General features: G+C 33.8%; 1 protein-coding gene across 1 annotated transcript in view; it reads left to right on the top strand.

Annotated features, from left to right (window-relative positions):
* THSD7A (thrombospondin type 1 domain containing 7A) overlaps window positions 1-18,189 on the top strand; it is a 465,539-nt gene extending 447,350 nt beyond the window's left edge. Inside the window, exons 24-28 of the mRNA XM_003252566.3 lie at window positions 6,053-6,148; window positions 8,970-9,052; window positions 9,401-9,611; window positions 12,004-12,091; window positions 12,778-18,189. Coding sequence (XP_003252614.2) covers window positions 6,053-6,148; window positions 8,970-9,052; window positions 9,401-9,611; window positions 12,004-12,091; window positions 12,778-12,862 — 563 coding nt within the window. The 3' untranslated portion in view covers window positions 12,863-18,189. The remainder of the gene's footprint in view (window positions 1-6,052; window positions 6,149-8,969; window positions 9,053-9,400; window positions 9,612-12,003; window positions 12,092-12,777) is intronic.
* The last annotated feature ends 492 nt before the right edge of the window (window positions 18,190-18,681 follow it).

The following is an 18,681-nucleotide window of genomic DNA, read 5'->3' as shown; positions in this document are numbered from 1 at the left end:
AGGAATGATCTAAAATTTACACTCTAACATCACAATTAAAAGAACTAGAGAAGCAAGAGCAAACAAATTCAAAAGCTAGCAGAACTGAAGGAAATAGAGACAAAAAACTCTTAAAAAATCAATGAATCCAGGAGCTGGTTTTTTGAAAAGATCAACAACATAGATACACTGCTGGCCAGACTAAGAAAGAAGAAAAGAGAGAACAATCAAATAGATGCAATAAAAAATGATAAAGGGGATATCACCAGTGATCCCACAGAAATTCAAACTACCATCTGAGAATACTGTAAACACCTCTACACAAATAAAATAGAAAATCTAGAAGAAATGGATAAATTCCTGGACACATACATCCTCCCAAGTCTAAACCAGGAAGAAGTCGAATCCCTGAATAGACAACAAGTTCTAAAATTGAGGCAGTAATTAATAGCCTACCAACCACAAAAAGTCCAGGACAAATGGATTCACAGCCAAATTCTACCAGAGGTACAAAGAGAAGCTGGTACCATTCCTTCTGAAACTATTCCAAACAACAGGAAAAGAGGGAATCCTCCTTACCTCATTTTATGAGACCACCATCATCCTGATACCAAGACACAACAAAAAAAAAAGAAAATTTCAGGCCAATATCCCTGATGAACATTGATGTGAAAATCCTCAACAAAATACTGGCTAAACCGAATCCAACAGCACATCAAAAAGCTTATCCACCATGATCAAGTGGGCTTCATCCCTGGGATGCAAGGCTGGTTCAACATACACAAATCAATAAAAGTAATCCAGCATATAAACAGAACCAAAGACTAAAACCACATGATTATCTCAATAGATACAGAAAAGGCCTTTGACAAAATTCAACAACCCTTCATGCTAAAAACTCTCAATAAATTAGGTATTGATGGGACATATCTCAAAATAATAAGAACTATCTATGACAAACCCACAGCCAATATCATACTGAATGGGCAAAAACTGGAAGCATTCCCTTTGAAAACTGGTATAAGACAGGGATGCCCTCTCTCACCACTCCTATTCAACATAGTGTTGGAAGTTCTGGCCAGGGCAATCATGCAGGAGAAGGAAATAAAGGGTATTCAATTAGGAAAAGAGGAAGTCAAATTGTCCCTGTTTGCAGATGACATGATTGTATATCTAGAAAACCCCATCGTCTCAGCCCAAAATCTCCTTAAGCTGATAAGCAACTTCAGCAAAGTCTCAGAATACAAAATCAGTGTGTAAAAATCACAAGCATTCCTATACACCAATAACAGAAAAACAGCCAAATTATGAGTGTACTTCCATTCACAATTGCTAAATACCTAGGAATACAACCTACAAGGGATGTGAAGGACCTCTTCAAGGAGAACTACAAACCACTGCTCAAGGAAATCAGAGAGGACACAAACAAATGGAAAAACATTCCATGATCATGGATAGGAAGAATCAATATTGTGAAAATGGCCATACTGCCCAAAGTAATTTACAGATTCAGTGCTATCCCCATCAAGTTACTATTGACTTTCTTCACAGAATTAGAAAAAAACTATTTTAAGTTTCATCTGGAACAAAAAAAGAGCCCGCATAGCCAAGACAATCCTAAGTGAAAAGAACAAAGCTGGCAGCATCATGCTACCTGACTTCAAACCATACTACAAGGCTACAGTAACCAAAACAGCATGGTACTGGTACCAAAACAGATATATAGACCAGTGGAACATAATAGAGGCCTCAGAAATAACACCACACATCTATGACCATCTGATCTTTGACAAACCTGACAAAAACAATCAATGGGGAAAGGATTCCCTATTTAATAAATGGTGTTGGGAAAACTGGCTAGCCATATGCAGAAAACTGAAACTGGACCCCTTCGTTACACCTTATGCAGAAATTAACTCAAGATTGATTAAAGACTTAAACCTCAGACCTAAAACCATAAAAACCATAGAAGAAAACCTAGGCAATACTATTCTCAGGACATAGGCATGGGCAAAGACTTCATGACTAAAACAGCAAAAGCAATGGCTACAAAAGCCAAAATTGACAAATGGGATCTAATTAAACTAAAGAGCTTCTGCACAGCAAAAGAAACTATTATCAGAGTGAACAGGCAACCTGCTGATTGGGAGAAAAATTTTGCAATCTATCCATCTGACAAAGGGCTAATATCCAGAATCTACAGAGAACTTAAACAAATGTACAAGAAAACAAGAACCCCATCAAAAAGTGAGCAAAGAATATGAACAGGCACTTCTCAAAAAAAGACATTATGCAGCCAGCAAACATATGAAAAAAAGCTCATCATCACTGGTCATTAGAGAAATGCAAATCAAAACCCAGTTAGAATGGTGATCATTTAAAAGTCAGGAAACAATGGATGCTAGAGAGGATGTGGAGAAACAGGAATGCTTTTACACTATTGGTGGAAGTGTAAATTAGTTCAACCATTGTGGAAGACAGTGTGGTGATTCCTCAATGATCTAGAACAAGAAATACCATTGGACCCAGCAATCCCATTACTGGGACCATTCTATTATAAAGACACATGCACACATATGTTTATTGCAGCATTCTTCACAATAGCAAAGAGTTGGAACCAACCTGAGTGCCCATCAATGATAGACTCGATAAAGGAAATGTGGCATATATATACCATGGAATATTATGCAGCCATAAAAAAGGATGAGTTCATGTCCTTTGCAGGGACATGGATGAAGCTAGAAACCATCATTCTTAGCAAACTATCACAAGAACAGAAAACCAAACACCACACATGTTCTCATAAGTGGGAGTTGAACAATGAGAACATATGGACACAAGGAATGGAACATCACACACCAGTGCCTGTGAGGGGGTGGGGGTAAAGGCGAGGGATAGCACTAGGAGAAATACCTAATGTAGATGACAGGTTGATGGGTGCAGCAAACCACCATGTCACGTGTATACCTATGTAACAAACCCCCAGTTACTATGAGAGTATAACCTTGACAGTAAAACCAGTTAAAAATAAAGTTACTTATGAAAGTAGATGTCAAAATCATAAAAATAAAATATTAGCTAACCAAATTAATATTTAATAATATGACTATAATTGTTGAAATACAAAGATAACCAAATATTAGTAAAATCTATTAATATAATTTCTCACATTAACAGAAATAAAGATATAATTTTTAATACACATTAAAAGGTATTTCTAAAATTCAGTTCACTTTCACAATAAAAACTTGTAGACCAAACTTGAACTAGAAGAAAATCTTTTTACTTAATAAATAAGGTCTATCGAAATTTACACAAACATCATAATACATGGGGAAACATTAGAGCCAGGCTCTTGGAATCAGTAACAGAACAAGGATACCACTATTGCCACTTATTTTCAACCTAGTGAAGGAGGTTCCAGCCAAGTGTTATCAGAAGTTTAAGATTGAAAATGAAAAAATAAAATTATCATTCTCATAGTATATGAATTTCACGTTTTAGACAATCAAGATAATGTATAGACAACTGTTTGGAAGTAAGAAAATTCAGAAACATTGTACAATTTAAAAACCAATACACAAAATAAATAGTCTTTTTTTACCAGCAAAACTGTTATAAAATTGAATTGGAAAAAACTGCATTGACTATAAAACTAAAACTATAAAAAATAAATGCAACAAAAATCATGTAAGATAGGTATGAAAAATTATAAAATCTTATTGGAAGACATAAAACTAAAACGTTGGTGAAACAATGTTTATGGATAAAAAGCCTCAATATTATAACATGTAAATTTTATACAAATTTACCTATAAAATCTATGCAATTTGAACAGGTTGTTAATGTAATCTGAGAAATTGATCCTAAAATTAACTCAGAGGAGTTAAAGGCCAAGAAGATCCCAGAATGTTTTTAAGAAGGAAAAGTGGGAGAATAATTCAAGGGACTTACATGGCTTTGTATCAAGACTTACTCTAAAGCATCAATAGTTAAAAAGGGTAATTGATCAACAATTAAGCCATTAGACTAAAAGAATAGAAAAGAGAATCTCCAGGACAAATTCTTATATAGGTAAGTGGCAGAGGGAAAGTCAGTGGGAGAATGAGTGGATGAATAATATCGCCAAAATGTGTTATCCATATCAAGTTTTAAAAAATACCTTTAGCTTCCATCACATACAAAACTATATTTTAGATAAATTACAGATCTAACGATGAAGAACAAACTGTAAATACTAAATATAAGAGGATATTTTCATGAACTCAAGGTAGAGAAGGATTTCCTAAATATGACACCAAAAGCACAAACAAAAATGGAAAAAAAATTTAAATTTCTTTAAATTAAAATTTAAAACTTCTACACAGTAGAAGGTTACAGGACAAGCCACAAACTTGAAAGATATACTTATGAAGTGAATTAATTTCAAAGGATTCATGTCTAGAATAGCAAATCTAGAACTTTTTGATCCAAAACAAGTTAATAGTCTTAAAATTGTTGAGGACCTGAAAGAACTGTTCTTTTCTGACATGTATAATTTTAAAAATAGAAAATATTTATTAATTTATTTAAAATGATCAAAAAACAAAATTGTATGTTACTATAAATAACAAATTTCCTGCAAAATAAATTCACCATAACAAATGGAAAATAATGACAAGAGTGGTTTTGTTTGGATTTTTGCAAATCTCTATGAAGTCTAAATTAAGACTGCTGGATTCTCTTATCTGCTTCTGCATTCAACTTATTGCAATCTTATTTTAGTTTACATATGTAAAGAAAATCCAACCTTATACAGATTGTAGTTGCAAAGAGGAAATCCTCACTCACACTCTGAAAGAATGTCAATGTCTCCCAGGGTCTCTGAACCGCACTTTAAGAATCGCTGTTCCAGAATGAAGAATTTCTACAATTCAATGAGAAAAAACATAAAAGGCCAAAGGTTTAAATAAGCAGCTTGCATACCAGGAGATCCAAATGTCCCAAAACATTTTTGTTACTGTTCAGTAACTTTAGTAATCAAGGAACTTTAATTTAAAATGACAAGATAACTTTCCATACCCAAAAGACTAACCAAAAAAAATTAAAATCTGGCAATTATAAGTTTTCATGAGTGTTTAGAGCAATGGCAATCTTTATGCACTGCTGATGGATTTGTAAATTGTCACCTTTTGCAGGAAAAAAATGAGCAATATTTAACAAAGTTTCAGCTATCCATACAGTGATACCAACAAATTTCCCTTCTAGATATGTAATTTAAAGAAGCACCAGGCCATTTGCACAAGGTTGACCTTCAGGTCATTGTTTGAATAACAAAATTAAAAATAACCTAATAGAAAAATAGCTAAATAAACAGTGTTATGTAGTACAATGGCATTCTATGTAGCGATTAAAATAAGCTGACTGTACTACATTTTTTAAAATCACTTAGAAATATTTCACCTGTAACATTGACTAAGTTTCAGAATGCTACACAGAATAGGATACATTTTTAAAATTTATGACTGCATGAAAGTAATACCATATATTATTTCTGTATATAGTAATTATGTGTGTGTGTGCGTGTGTGTATAGTGAAAAAATTAAAAGCATGGTAAAGAAAGTCATACATCTTCAGAACAGCAATTATTGCTGGACAGACAGGGAGGGTGATCAGAACAGAAAAGAATACAATTATATCTCATGTTTTATTCATCAACAAGCTAATGAAAACTGAAGCAAATATGGATAAATAATATTAAAATTGCATAATAGGAGAGATATATATATAACTGTATATATACAGTTATTCTCTATACCTGGCTGTATATTTCATAATATTTTTTAAAAATTAAATTAAAAACCTAGGTTCCCACCAGGTAGTGTGACAGCAGACATGGAAAATTAGTTGAGATTGAGGTATATAGCTGCAATTTTAAAACATATGCATGGCAACTTTAGGACAATAAATTGACATTTGAATCATCAGAGATGGGCTTATTACTTTTCACTAATATGTTATTAATACTCTATCCCCATGATTGTCCTTCTGGGTAACAGAATGCTTTTGCTAATGTTTATTATTTCCCTGCAGATGGACAGTGCTATGAATATAAATGGATGGCCAGTGCTTGGAAGGGCTCTTCCCGAACAGTGTGGTGTCAAAGGTCAGATGGTATAAATGTAACAGGTAAACCTCCAGTTTCTCTTTGTTCTTTGAAAATCTTCCTGTAACACACAAGTGATTGGTTGAAGAAAATAATTAAGGAAACAAAGTTACTCTTTCAGTATTCAAAGCCTGTTTGGGATTCAGGATGCCTAAGCTGTATATACCCATCTGGTGACCAATGACAAATTATTATAGTTTATAATGGTTCAAATTATCTCTCACCTAGCCTTTTCAGGTATTGCTGCTGAAACTTATTTAAAATACTATCTAATTCTAATAAATAATTGTTATAAATAATTTTCAGGTCTTTTCTAGAAATTTTATATATGAATAACTTACTATATGTTTAAAAATCAATTTTTTTGACTTTCTGCTTCTGTGCCTTGAAGGCAATATAAATGCAGACCAAAAATACCACCAAGGGAATATGATTATACAAATCCAAATACCTTGCTTAAATTCAGAAGTCTATGATTTAGAGATTTTTAAATTAATTAATAGGGAAGACCTACTGGTAAATTTCAAACCCAGACCATCTGAGCAGCTCACCTACTGTGCCCGCATCCCCAGATTATTGTATATCCAAAGAAGAAATCCAAAGGAAGAACTTTATTTGATTGTACTTCAACCAACATATACCTCCAAAGAACTACTCTAGTGTGCAATTACTAAAAGCCTATCTGAAGCCTGTAAGCATGAGGGATCCTAAGGACCCCTTGAAGGAGGAAGAGACTTTGGCTCAAGATAGATAGTGAACCACCAAGCAAATTTCTTAGAAAGAAATGCAAGTCAGAACCAGAACCTTAATTTCAGGCACATGGACCCAGAAATCTAAGCCTTTCCATAAGCAATTTCTTTTTATAAATCTAACTTACAGGAATTGCCATAGCATGGCAACAGCAGGAGTCTTGACAGTTAACTGCTCAGGCAGACCTGCTTACTTGCTGCTGTTTCGATCCTGCTGTGGGGGGAAAAACAATGTGCATTTGGATGCCTCTGAATAATGTTCATTTATAAATTTAACTTTAATATATACAGTAAGAAATAGGAGCAAGGATCAATATGGTTTTTGAAAACTATCCATCTTTATATTGAATTTTAAATTACCTGGATTTATCGAAACCCAATTACTTATTTCCTCCATATGGAAGCTGGACCAGGATGTCAATTTTTTTTCTTGTGAAGATAGGATTTTATACATGAGAAAGCTCTCCCAAGAAACCCTTAATAATAACAACTCCCTGTGGTCACATACGTAACAAAGAAAAGACATCTAATAGAAACCGTTTGCTCTCTCACTGTATTATTTTTTGGAAGAAAAATCTGCTCCATCTACCCCACTCTAAGAGGTATGGAGTGAGAAGAGTCCTGACAGGGATAGACAGGCTTTCTGAATGAGGCGGTGTTACAGAAGTCATCCACTGAGCTCAGCGATTGGAAATAAATGTCTCCATTCTTTTTTAAACTATTCAAAGAAAATTTAACAGCTTCTCTAGATGATCCTATAAGTTTGAAGTTTTTTTTCAATAATAGATGCAAATAATATTTACCTGACTTTTCTTCTACATGTTAAAAACTCTTTTTCCACTGCAGTTGGGGCTATTCCCCCAATGCAAAGGTAAGTCAAATTTTAAGAGACTTACCTATAAAATCATATTTTTAATTTCTTTTCAATTCAGCAAAGTGTCCAATGGATTATTTCTAATGCTATTCAGTACCAAAAGGCCAATGTGTAAATGATTTGTGTTAAACTCTATGTGCATTCTTCTTTCATCTTTTAGGAGAGATGAGATTCTTTATGACAAATAGACAAGTGTGTAAAGTATATTACCTGTCTTGATCAATTGCTTTAATGTATGAATTGTCCTTATAAGAAGCTCAAAATATTGCTTTGTGTGTGTGTGTTTAATAATAACTTCAGTGTGGCCAATTAACTGTGATTGCCTTGCAATGACTAACTGCTTTTCTGTGACAATTTTTCTATGAGTATTTTGTGACTATAATATTGAGAGAAACACAAAGAATTAGCAATAGGCACCTGTGATTAAATTCCAGAGAATCATCAGTTCCATAAATAAAGAAAAAATTTTGTTTTGCTAAAATTCTGTTAAACTGAACAAGTATAGTTTGAAAATATGAGCTTCCTTCACGTCACCAATGTTTTTTATGATGTCTATTTCCATCTTAAAACCTCACTTGAGACAAATTAGGCACAGTTGGTACTACGCTTGAAAATAAACAAGAGAGAGATAAACAACTCTAATGTCAAGTTAAAACCATAGTGCAAAACAAATGATTTAGTAGATACATTTGTTTTCTTCTCTATATCCAAAAAACACCATGAATTAGCAGAAACTGTGACTTCTCTAAAAAAAAGAAATGTGCATTATTTAAAGAAAACATTTATTTAACATAAATTAAAGAGCTAAACAGTTATTTCAAAGGACATGGAAACTATTGTTTTGAATCTCCAAGAAAGAATTTTAACTTGAAATTAAATCAGCTTTTCAATTGCCAGACTTGGATTCATGTGCTCCTGACAGAAAAAGCTTGTGTGCAATTAGTATTTTCAAAATAGCAGCTATAAAATCATTCTTTCAACAAATGCTTGTTGAATACCTGCTGAGTACCAGGCACTGAGCTAGCTCCCCTGAGTAAGAAGGGCCTGGAGTTACTAAATAAGGTGGTCAAGGTTAACCAAATGTTTCACAGTCAACCACTGACAGAAAAATTCCTGGGATTCCCAAGGTGGTTCAAGATTCAAAGACAAGTCACTAACAACAGTGTATTTTTATCACAGCAAGATATATTATTTGTCAAAACATGATTTTCTGTTCTGCAGGGGGCTGCTTGGTGATGAGCCAGCCTGATGCCGACCGGTCTTGTAACCCACCGTGTAGTCAACCCCACTCATACTGTAGCGAGGTATGTGTAAATTCATCAGGGCAGACAAGCCAGCTCCATCATTTGTCACCCCACTGTCTCTTATGCAGTTTATCTTCCTCCAAAGAAAGCATGTCTTGAGGCATAAAAATCCCATTTTAGACACCTCCTTTTACCAATCTAAAAAGTCCTGAATTCACTTGTTTTCACCTTTAGAATACATTTTTATATAATGCCAAAAGTATGTTTCTGTGTAGTTAAAAATATTACAGGAATTATGTATAGTAATTCCCAAAACAAACCTTGTTTAAAGCCTTCTCTTCAAGTCAGGTCTGTTAGACTTTCAAAGATTCCTTACATGGCTAGTGTAAATCTTCTTTTCTCCTGCAGACAAAAACATGCCATTGTGAAGAAGGGTACACTGAAGTCATGTCTTCTAACAGCACCCTTGAGCAATGCACACTTATCCCCGTGGTTGTAATACCCACCATGGAGGACAAAAGAGGAGATGTGAAAACCAGTCGGGCCGTACATCCAACCCAACCCTCCAGTAACCCAGCAGGACGGGGAAGGACCTGGTTTCTACAGCCATTTGGGCCAGGTGAACTGACTAGACTAGTGTTGAAGTAGAAACCTTTAGTTATTTTAGGCAATGCCAAAGAATTTAAAAAGTGAGCAAGCATTTTTATATGAGCTATTGATTATTTTATCTACATGCATTTATTCTGATAGTGCCATCTATTCTTCAATTTTTTACTATCATTATGGAAAATAACTCATGTTTGAAGTTCAGAGAAATGAAATTACATTCTCCTGAGAAAAAATTTTGGATCAATATGATTCAGTTCAATTCCAGTCCAAAAATTACAAGTATAATTAATTTCAAATTGAACAAAGCTGGAAACATGAATTTTAAAAAATGTGTTGTCATTCAGAACTAGGATAAAGGAGACTGTAAAGACATTCCAGAATTTTTCATTTGATCATAGGAACAGTAATAGTTTGACCCTTAAATAAAAACATCAGTAATGCAGTTCTGTGCCAGGGCACACATGGTAGCTAGACCAGTTTGTCTTAGCCCTAAAAGTCAGCATACTCAAATACTTGGAATCTGTACTAGTGCCAGATAAACAGGGAGACAATGGAGCCTTCCCTTCTGGATAGGATGATCCAAATTTTTTTTCACATTCACAGACAGCTCTTAATGTATCTGGTAATAAATGCAAAGCCAGTACAGGCAAATGCTTGAATACCTCGTGATATGCTATTCTCTACTCTGCACACTTTCCCTCCTCAGTTGGATTTCATCATATGCTCATCCCTAGAACTAACCTGGTGCTTGAAAATGTGCTACATGGTTTATAAAGCAGCTAATATGCCACTTTTTCTCACATCCTGGAGGAACTACTAGTCCATGAAGCAAAGGGAAATCTCCAGGCAGAGCCAGGCATAGTCTACTTTAAAATGCCATTAGAAACATGAGAAAAGATGGAAGGAATCTGCTTAGCTAGCACATCTCCATTTCTATGCATTAAGTCTGAATACTTTCCCTTATTGGAGAATAAATATTGGATTTTTAAGATATTTTACATGTTTGGGTGGTTATTCCTGCTTTAATTGGCTTATTTAGCTGATAGTATGATTTATTTTGCAAAGCTGACTTACCTGTGTAAGCATGGGAAACTCTTCCCTCAGTGTTTAAGACAGTGGACTAGCAGACAACCAGTAGCGATTTTGACCTTTACTAAGAATTGAAGCAGGTCTCAGAGCAAAACCAGTCCTTTTGAAAAAAAAGAATATTATTGTCATTATTTTAAATTTTATATATAGTTTCCCCAAAGTTAATAGTTTAATATATTTAAAAGGTGCATGTTCTGAAAACTCAGATATTCTTTGATTTTGAAAAACCCCAAAAAACATTTGTTGAAGAAACTCTCAACGTAGAGAACCTCAATCGTGGAACAGCTCTTTTGATTCTAAACTGATCTCAAATTAAAAAAAAAAAAATCTTTAGGATTAGAAAGGATATTCAGAATATTAATTGAGTTTATTCCCAGCAAATGAACCTCTAACTTGATCTAACTCCAGGTGAAAAAATTCCACAGTACCAATTTGCATTTGATGGCTTTCAAATATTGAATAAACCAGTCTATGTGAGGCCAATTTTGCCCAATCTATAATTTTAACACTAAGATCAAATATTTAATTGCAACAGAAAATATATGTTGATGTGAGGATCAAATTAAATTAGCCAATGTCATTAATAACATCTTGTGCTTGAAGTTTATTCAGAGCATAAAACTGAGGAGTTCAAAGATGAGACCAGAAACCCAAATTACAAAAGTTCCTGTTATGTCTGATTCCATATATTAGAAAAGGTAGAAAAAAATTATTTATAGATCCTTTTATATGTTAACCAAACCAATTGCTTTGAAAATGACATTGTCAGCCAATTTTAAAACACATTGTAAGTGCAGACTAGATAAAAGATTATTAATTCCATAGATGTTAAATATATTCACTTTCATTTTACCTGGAATAAAAATGACAAAGTTTTTGTTTAAATACCTATATGCATTAACTCAAGGTTGTAGAAACATTCTTAAAATTGCATTTTTCATCTTTTCTTATCATTGCAATTCTCAAAATAGATTGAAAATCAGAAGAAAATGTTTATATAGCATTACACATATATCGAGTTTGAAATAAAATTAAGATGAAAGGCAGCTGAAGTTTAGACAAAGAAACTTGAAATCTGAAGTCAAACATTTATAACTTTTCAATTCAATTTTTCCTTGATAGCTTATCTTTAATGAAGCAGAATCTAACTCATAATAGCAGCTTTGCATTAATCATTAACTGTGCTGAAGCAATAATTCTTTTTGGGTTTTGAAAGAAATTGGTCATATATTACTGACCATTGGTCATAGTTAAAGACTGCCTCATGTATACCAGACTAATGTGAATTAATAACTAATATCCATTCTTCTTAGATGGGAGACTAAAGACCTGGGTTTACGGTGTAGCAGCTGGGGCATTTGTGTTACTCATCTTTATTGTCTCCATGATTTATCTAGCTTGGTGAGTGTTTAAATAATTAAAAATCCAAAGAGATACTTAATCATAACACAGAAACAGCAAACTAACGTCTCAAATAAGTACTCTACATTTATCTGGTGTTCACATGAATTTCTAAATAAACATGGCTTTAGTCCTAGATGGGCTAAAAGCTACCAAATCTGAGCCATTTTGTTTCTAAATATGAGCAAGAACTTGCTGCAGGTCATCTTCTCGAGTATGTTGTCTTGCATACTTTCAAGAGAATATTGCTTTGTACTGATTATGGTGAACTGTAGATTTTTATATTGAATTACTAATTGAGGAAGATATTACAGTAATACCTAACCATATTCAACTCTCTTTTAAATCATGTATTATTTATAAATTACGCATTATTTATAAAGGTTTCTGGCCAAATGAAAATGACCCTACTATGATATTATTTCTGTTGTTAATACTAAAAGAGCACCACTTGGATAATTTATCTTTTGTAGGATAGTAAAACACTTGAAGTTTACTTAGAGTTTATTCAAAGCATAAAACTGAAATTCAAGATCAGACAATCAAATTCTAAGGTAGACTTTACGGAAGGCAGGCAACGAGGCAATTTCAGTTTATCAATTTGCTTTTACTTTTTTTCGCTTAAAGCAATCAAATTTACAATTAGAAACTGATTTTCTTCCTCCTACTTCTGAATGTTTTTACAGCAAAAAGCCAAAGAAACCCCAAAGAAGGCAAAACAACCGACTGAAACCTTTAACCTTAGCCTATGATGGAGATGCTGACATGTAACATATAACTTTTCCTGGTAACCACCAATTTTGGCTTTCTGACTTCATAGATGTCCAGAGGCCACAACAAATGTATCCAAACTGTGTGGATTAAAATATATTTTAATTTTTAAAAAGGGCATCATAAAGACAAGAGTGAAAATCATACTGCCACTGGAGATATTTAAGACAGTACCACTTATATACAGACCATCAACCGTGAGAATTATAGGAGATTTAGCTGAATACATGCTGCATTCTGAAAGTTTTATGTCATCTTTTCTGAAATCTACCAACTGAAAAACCACTTTCATCTCTAAAAAATAATGGTGGAATTGGCCAGTTAGGATGCCTGATACAAGACTGTCTGCAGTGTTAATCCATAAAACTTCCTAGCATGAAGAGTTTCTACCAAGATCTCCACAATACTATAGTCAAATTAACATGTGTACTCAGTTGAATGATACACATTATGTCAGATTATGTACTTGCTAATAAGCAATTTTAACAATGCATAACAAATAAGCTCTAAGCTAAGCAGAAAATCCATTGAATAAATTCAGCATCATCTTGGTGGTTGATGGTAGATTTTATTGACCCGCATTTCAGAGACAAAGCCTCTTTTTTAAGACTTCATTCTTGTCTCTCTCCAAAGTAAGAATGCTGGACAAGTACTAGTGTCTTAGAAGAACAAGTCCTCAAGTTCAGTATTTTATAGTGGTAATTGTCTGGAAAACTAATTTACTTGTGTTAATACAATACGTTTCTACTTTTCCTGATTTTCAAACTGGTTGCCTGCATCTTTTTTGCTATATGGAAGGCACATTTTTGCACTATATTAGTGCAGCATGATAGGCGCTTAACCAGTATTGCCATAGAAACTGCCTCTTTTCATATGGGATGAAGACATCTGTGCCAAGAGTGTCATGAAGACATTTGCAAGTTCTTGTATCCTGAAGAGAGTAAAGTTCAGTTTGGATGGCAGCAAGATGAAATCAGCTATTACACCTGCTGTACACACACTTCCTCATCACTGCAGCCATTGTGAAATTGACAACATGGCGGTAATTTAAGTGTTGAAGTCGCTAACCCCTTAACCCTCTAAAAGGTGGATTCCTCTAGTTGGTTTGTAATTGTTCTTTGAAGGCTGTTTATGACTAGATTTTTATATTTGTTATCTTTGTTAAGAAAAGAAAAGAAAAAAAAGGAACTGGATGTCTTTTTAATTTTGAGCAGATGGAGAAAATAATGTATCAATGACTTTTGTAACTAAAGGAAATCAAAATTATATGTTGATTTTTCTTTCTCTCTAATTTGATTTCCCAGTTTCAGATTGAATGTCTGTCTTGCAGGCAGTATTTCAAAATCCATAGTCTTTTGCCTTTCTTACTGGCAAAATTTGAAGCAATCTCTTCAATGTATGATTTCAAAACTAAAATTTTAAAAGAGAAGAATAAATATCTTGTCCAAGACTTCATTACATATCTAGACCAAGAGTGGCAAACTTTTTCTGTAAAGGACTATATAGAAAATATTTTCCACAAGGTCTATGTTGCAACTTCTCAATTCGCCATTCTGCTAATACAATCTTAGTAAAGAAAAGAATGAACATAACTGTTTTCCCATATAACTTTCCTTACAAAAACAGCCAGTAGGCCACATTTGCAGGTCATATTTTGCTGACCCCTGGTCTGGATGTTTTTTAATGCTAACTCTCCATGGTGTCATCTTTCGCTTTCATTCATTTACCCACTGACTGTTCAGTGTTCAAAGGTGAGAATTTAGTCATTACATTTCCCACTGTATCAGAAGTAGCTATATTTTCTACAGATGTAGCCCTGGGAATGGCATAGTGGAACAATATTTAACTCAGCAGACCTCTTGCAAATGAAAAAACTCAAAAGGTGCCATTAAAAAGCAATACCATTTTCAGGCAACATTATTGCAACAACCTTTGCGAGAGAGGACACTAGCTTTTCAGGATATTTGAAAAATAATATAACATGCTATTTTATCTTAAACAGCTGTGTTCCTGTAAAAGCGTTTTGGATTAGAAGGTATTTTACCTTCATACTGGAGTATGGACCCCCCCTGCTGTTCATTAGAGTATTTGCAAAGATTACAAAAGACATCAGGTTAGGATGTCGTTGTCCCCCAAATGAAAATATTTGTATGTATTTCAATAAGAACTAAATGCAGTAAGCGCTAATTCCTCATTCAATATTCACTATATTAGGAAATGTAAATCATTTCAAAGAGAACAGGTAGTCAGGAAGATGAAAATTTTACTTTAAAGGACTTAAAGAAAACCATAAAAACAAAATCCATTTTATCTGTTTTTTTAAAGAAGAAGAAAAAATAATATTGTTACTCTAAAACTGTGATTGTCAATATATATACTCAGGGGTCTTCCAGATAATCCTAAAGTTGATCTCTTTGAATAAAATAAACTCCATTTGTCCAAAATAGTTAAGAAAGACTCTATTGTGGTTACTTGAAAAATTCAGCTAACCCTCTTATGAAATGTGTGCAACACCTAATAATTTTGAAATGTGGGATAGATAGAATACCTACTAAAGCTATACTTAAGATATTATAAAATGTCATTAATTCAGAAAAGATTAGTATCATCCTACCTATAAGAATTAAATTAGAAAATCAAAATTATAGAATGTTATGAAAAATACAAGACGTTTTATTCATAAATTGATTAGATTTTACAGCATATATGCGCACACACACACACACACACACACATATATGAGAGAGAGGAAATTAGGTTCAACATGACCTAATATTAGAGAACATATTGGAAGGTCACTGTTAGGATAAATACTGGATAACCTCATTAGAAAGGTGGAAAGAGGAGAATGTAGCAATCTGGCTATGCTGGACAAATGGAAAGTTATTATATTCATGTTTATAACATGAAAATGGCCTTATTTTTGTTTCTGGCATGAGACAATAATGAGTTAAATATTTTATTGGAATTTCATCAAAACCTTATTTTTCCTGTTCCTTCTAAAAATTTGGGAGGGGAATATAGTAGTAACTTCTCTACTGACACTTTTACCTTACTGAGGGGGTAAAAGATGTAGAACTGCTGTTCCCTAGAATGAAAGTCTGTTTGGTTTTTTAAAAAAGAAGAGCAGAAAAAGTTTGACAGAGTATTATATGATTTTGCTGGACTATTTCACTAGAAACCATGTAGAATAGGACTAACTGATCTCTTTTGAAAGGAGCTGATTTGCTTATTCATCAATACCTAATCCAATATGTGGACTGTAATCTTAATTTCAAAGCCTTTTTTGAGGACACTACGGTGTAGCTTAAGTGAATTTAAAAAGAGTGCATAAAAGCTTGTTTTTAATTACTTATAACAAAGCACAAATTACTTCTAACAAGGCAAATATTTATTGACACATAAGACATTCTGCTAGGCACTGTAAAAAAAAAGTTAGTAATGGCTTTTGTATACATAGATACTTAAGACATCCAAAAGAAGGAAAAAATGCTTAATGAGTGAAGATAGCACTGAAACATGTTGACTTTTACCCTAGGTTTGTTTTTAGATGGGGTTAGTATTTTCCCCTACGTAATGTACATGTCTTTAGGCCATGGTATTAGGAGTTTGATTTTTCCCTGCCCCACCCTCAGGTGGGTGGCAGTGGTCCTTGTAGCTTAATCAGACCCCTGTTAAGTTCCTGGGCATTTCAAGGTAAATTCACATCTTCCTTCTCACAGGAATTGAATAAACCTTTCACTCATTTGTTTACCTCCCCCAACAACCTGTATCCTTGGCCCTTTCTGATTATTTTCTCTGCTTGGTCTCTTTCTACTCTCAACAGCTATTCTTATCTACTTCCCACTAAACATGCCCAATTTTTTAATTTAAAAAAAAATTCCTATATTTCCTTCCCTATTAGAATCAAAGTGTCACTCACTCAGAGTGTGAACGTCCTGACTTACACCAAATCCACTGGTCAAAGAAATGAATAAAGGGAAAAGGAAAAATGTGGAAGGCATGCAGGAAAAAAAAAAATCCCTTTTCTGTAAGAATGTCCATGCCTACACTTGCTTTAGACCACCCCATATCCTCCTGTCTCCATCTCGAGTCTTTGTTCACATTCCACACCACAAGACAGTGAGGGAGGCCTGTACTTTTCAGTACCATACAGAAGGGAGAGCCTGTTCTAAAGCTGACGTGGGTCTGAATAGTACATGAGAAGCACAATTCCCAAATGATCTGGGATCTCCTGTTTATAAAAATATTACCAAATTCAAGTGTGGGTTCTTCTTCTATTCCCGCTCTAAGATAGATTGAGGGTGTTGAAAGAACCGTAGTCCTTGAGCAAATCTGTGAGGAATCTTGTCAGAATGTGATCTTTCCTGGGCCTAGTTTAGTTGTGAGAACTACATCTGCCTGTTCTGGGAATAAGAGTCTCCCCTGGTCCTGTCCTCAGGCGGCCCTGGCTGCAGGACAGGATTTCAGGTATCAGAAACTGGTGTGTGAGCCAAGCAAATAGTTATCCTTTTATAAAAAGGATGGTTTGCAGTGTGTTATAATGATCTTGTATCTAGCAGGGACACTGAAAAATGGTTATGTCTACATTATTAAATGAATAAAACTAATGCTAAACAGTTAATTTTGCATTTTTATTTTTTTGTGTTTCTACCAAGTCAGATCTTAAAAATGGGCAGTATATGAAGAGCTTTAGTTTGTGGGAGTCATGTTTTCAGTGATCAAAAATCTCTATATTATTTAGAATATAATTGTCAGTTTTGTTGTGTTTTGTAGATTTATTCTGTTTTTAAGCCATAGTTTCTAGATTACCTACTTTTAACCCTCAGTAAACTTTTCCCTATTTTTCAGAAATCTGTTTGTGTTTATTTTTAGAAAGTAAACATTTAGATTCCTTTTCTGGTACTTTTTTCTCCATTTCTATCACACAGATTTGAAGAGATCAGTATCTATCATTGTAAAATATAACTTTATTAAATTTGCAATCTGTCTTTCTATAAATTATTATTCCCTAAATGTGTATTTTATGTTAATTTAACTACCTGAATATTTATTTTGTTTAAGGAGGCAGCTGTCTAAGAATTTTTGTTAATATTACTTTGTAAATTGCGTAATGTAATTTATTTTACATTATGTACATTTCCTTTTTAACGCACAAAATGTCTATGTACAATTAACTACAGATTTGCAAATAATGTCACTAAGCTTTATTCAGTCAATACAGATGGCATGTGAAGATGTAATATGCTTTTTTACATTTTCATATGGGTTATTTGTAAGTAACTATATTGCTGACAAACATAAATACGGAAATCATTTTCATTCTAGTCATGTGTATCTGTGTTTTGATTTGCACCAATTGCTTCTTAAATATGGATTAAAATTTTTTTCCAGTGAATACCTAAATCCTTTTACCTACTGTATTAGCCCTTTCCTGGGTCATATAACAACTCCAATTTAGAAAGTTCAAGAAATGCAAACTTTTACTTTGAAAGTTGGCTGAGGCCACCAGGTGAATCATGGACAAAGGAACTCCTAGTTTCCAGTCAATTCAAAAACGGCAGCAGCAGAGGATGGGGAAACTCTCTACAACAGAGTACAGCTCTTCCCACCCAATCAGTCATAAGGCACATCCCTCACTGTCTCTTGTCCCTGTGTCTACTCACAAAAAACCAAACCCAAAAGTCAAAGCGGAAACTCATGCCTTAACAAATTCAGGAAGGGACACACAACTTAGACAAGTTACTTCCGGGGTAGTTTGCAGTTAAAACATTTTCTGAAATAGCTGTTTGCTAAAATATAAGTAAGTAGGGAACCAT

The sequence above is a fragment of the Nomascus leucogenys genome, chromosome 11, assembly GCF_006542625.1.
Source record: "Nomascus leucogenys isolate Asia chromosome 11, Asia_NLE_v1, whole genome shotgun sequence".
Lineage (NCBI taxonomy): Eukaryota > Metazoa > Chordata > Mammalia > Primates > Hylobatidae > Nomascus > Nomascus leucogenys.
This window is presented reverse-complemented; position numbering and strand designations above follow the sequence as displayed.